Source organism: Monoraphidium neglectum (assembly GCF_000611645.1).
Source record: "Monoraphidium neglectum strain SAG 48.87 unplaced genomic scaffold scaffold06432, whole genome shotgun sequence".
Taxonomy (NCBI): domain Eukaryota; kingdom Viridiplantae; phylum Chlorophyta; class Chlorophyceae; order Sphaeropleales; family Selenastraceae; genus Monoraphidium; species Monoraphidium neglectum.
The window spans coordinates 1-2,244 of record NW_014007208.1 but is presented as its reverse complement, the minus strand read 5'-3'; the positions used below and the strand labels follow the sequence as shown (position 1 = coordinate 2,244).

The window sequence follows — 2,244 nt, the reverse complement described above, 5'->3', positions numbered from 1 at the left end:
GCTGGCGGCCGTTCGAGGCAGCCAAAGGCGCCGGCGGCGGCCGCGCGGCCGCCGCCGTGCAGCGACCTGCCGCTCGGCGGCGAGCCGATGTCGCGGCTGTGTGCGCGGCTGCGCGCGCTGTGCCGCGTCGCGTTGGTGCGGCTGCCGCGGCGCGGGTTCTGCTTCGAGGCCTTCAGCGAGGCGGTGGCGGCCGGCTGCGTTGGTGGATCCGGCGGCGGCGGCGGCGGCGGCGCCGAGGCTTCAGGCCTCGGCTACACCCGCGGCCACGGCGAGGGCAACAGCAACGTTGTTTGCGGGGAGGCGGTTTTCGGGCAGGAGCCCCTGATACTGTCTGCAGAATTAGGGCGCTCGCAGCTGCTGCTGATCGTGTATGGCGGCGCGCTTGTCGCGGAGGAGCAGGCGCCCGCGCCAAGCGGCAGGGCGCGGCGCAGGTGGCAGCTGAGGGTGCGGGGCGGCAGCGGTTGCGGAGATGGCAGCGGCGGCGGCGGCGGGGCCTGGCGGCTCCCCGAGCCCTGCAGCGTGTTCGTGAGCAGCCGTGGCTGCTTTGTGCGCTGCGAGCGGGACATGCTTTGGACGGCATAGCATGGGTCGTCGGCCGCGCAGCGTCAGCCCACTGCCTGATTTTGGGGGTACAGTAGGGGGAACAATCACACCTGTGGTAGTGGGGGTCCCTCAAACGGCTTTTCCGCCCTGACTCAGATAGGGCTGTGTTTTTTTACAGTAATATGTGACCGGCTGGCATTGCGGTGTGGCGTATTGTCAGACCGCCGCTGGGTGAGGGGGAGCGGGGTCCTGGGGGTGATGTCGGCATGGGACGCCGGTCAACGCTCGCGGCAGACCGCACATGACGCAGCACCACCGCAATTGCAACCTGCATCCTGAGCTGACACTCTCACCAAGCTGATGAGCGGCATTCAGGGGCCGCGCCGGGTTTGAGCTACAGCCCTGCCATGTCATGCTTCCATGCTGGCGATGCACGCGGGCGAGGTGCCAGGCAGGTGCCCCCCTTGCCTGCATGCACCATTCGATCGACGGATGGCTACATGAGCCCCTAATTCCAAATGACATAGAGAGATTTGATTCAAATCTCCTATACCTGTGCTTGTCAACATGATGATCTCCAGCTCAACGCGCGCGGTCAGCGTGCAGCAGCAGCGGAGGTAGGGGCAGACAATTGCTTAAGATAGGTTGCTCGATTTCCACCGCCCCTGCGGGCTCGTCTCGATGAGATCCTTGCCATTTTCCGCAGGCCCGCGGCTGTTTCTGCCCGCCCGTCCCGTGGCGCAGTTGTGGTTCGGGCATCCCAGGTGAGGACACCTTGGGCTCGCTCTGGGAGCCAATGAGCATCCACCGAGGGCGCCAGAGTGTGTGGCCCCCCTCCCCTCCCTGATCCAGCATCGACAGCAGCCCTGTGGCAAATGCAATGGCAGCTGACCCTTGCTGCCCCTCAATTTTGGACCCCCAACATGAGGCATTCACCCCCATGCATCGGATTCACATCGCCACCCTCCACCTGGCTGCAGGCGGAGCCCACAGCGTCGCGCCGCCAGGTCGGCGGCACCGCCGCCGCTGTGCTGCTGGCGGGCGCGCTCTCGGCCGCGGCCCCGGCGCAGGCGTTCCTGGGCTTCGGCGGCGACGGCGCGCAGGCGGCTGAGCAGTACACCAAGGACACGGTGCGCGGCAACGGCTGAACCGCTCGCACGTGCGCTGCCCGGAGAGTGGGCGACGCCAGGACATTGCTCCCCGCGCCCCATCACGCATGCAGCACGCATGCAGCATGCGCGGCGCTCCGCTCTCCCCTCCCGACCGCAAATCCCTCGCCAGCCTCCAATTTTACGTTCATTCAGTATCTGCACCCTTCTCCTGACTGCACCAGCAACAAAAGTCACCACCCTTGCCTGCGTGCGCTCATCATGTGCCCCTCCCCTCCTCAAACACACACGCACACATGCACGCACACACACACACACACTCTCTCTCTCACACACGCACACACACACACACACACACACACACACACACACACACTTTGCGCGCAACCACACCAGAACGACGTGCTGCAGCTGGTGAGGGACGCCGTGGCCCTGCCCAGGGACGCGCCCGACCGCGAGGAGCGCGTGGCCGAGGTGCGCAAGGGCATCAACACCTGGGTCGCCAAGTACCGCCGCAACGACAAGTTCGCGGGCAGGCCTTCCTACGGGTGAGGGGCGGTGGTGTTTTATTGGGGTTGGGGGGGGATTGCTT

General features: G+C 66.2%; 2 protein-coding genes across 2 annotated transcripts; both read left to right on the top strand.

Annotated features, from left to right (window-relative positions):
- Window positions 1–17: 17 nt before the first annotated feature.
- Window positions 18–587, top strand: MNEG_16498 (hypothetical protein; the record flags this gene model as incomplete). The annotated part of the gene is made up of 1 exon (XM_014035033.1): window positions 18–587. A coding segment is annotated over one exon (570 nt), but the record flags the coding sequence as incomplete, so codon positions are not given.
- A 523-nt stretch (window positions 588–1,110) lies between these two features.
- On the top strand, window positions 1,111–2,204 carry MNEG_16497 (hypothetical protein; the record flags this gene model as incomplete). Its single annotated transcript, XM_014035032.1, has 4 exons — window positions 1,111–1,160; window positions 1,250–1,307; window positions 1,524–1,673; window positions 2,049–2,204. 4 exons carry the CDS (start codon window positions 1,111–1,113, stop codon window positions 2,202–2,204), a joined length of 414 nt encoding a protein of 137 aa, XP_013890486.1.
- Between the last annotated feature and the right edge of the window lie 40 nt (window positions 2,205–2,244).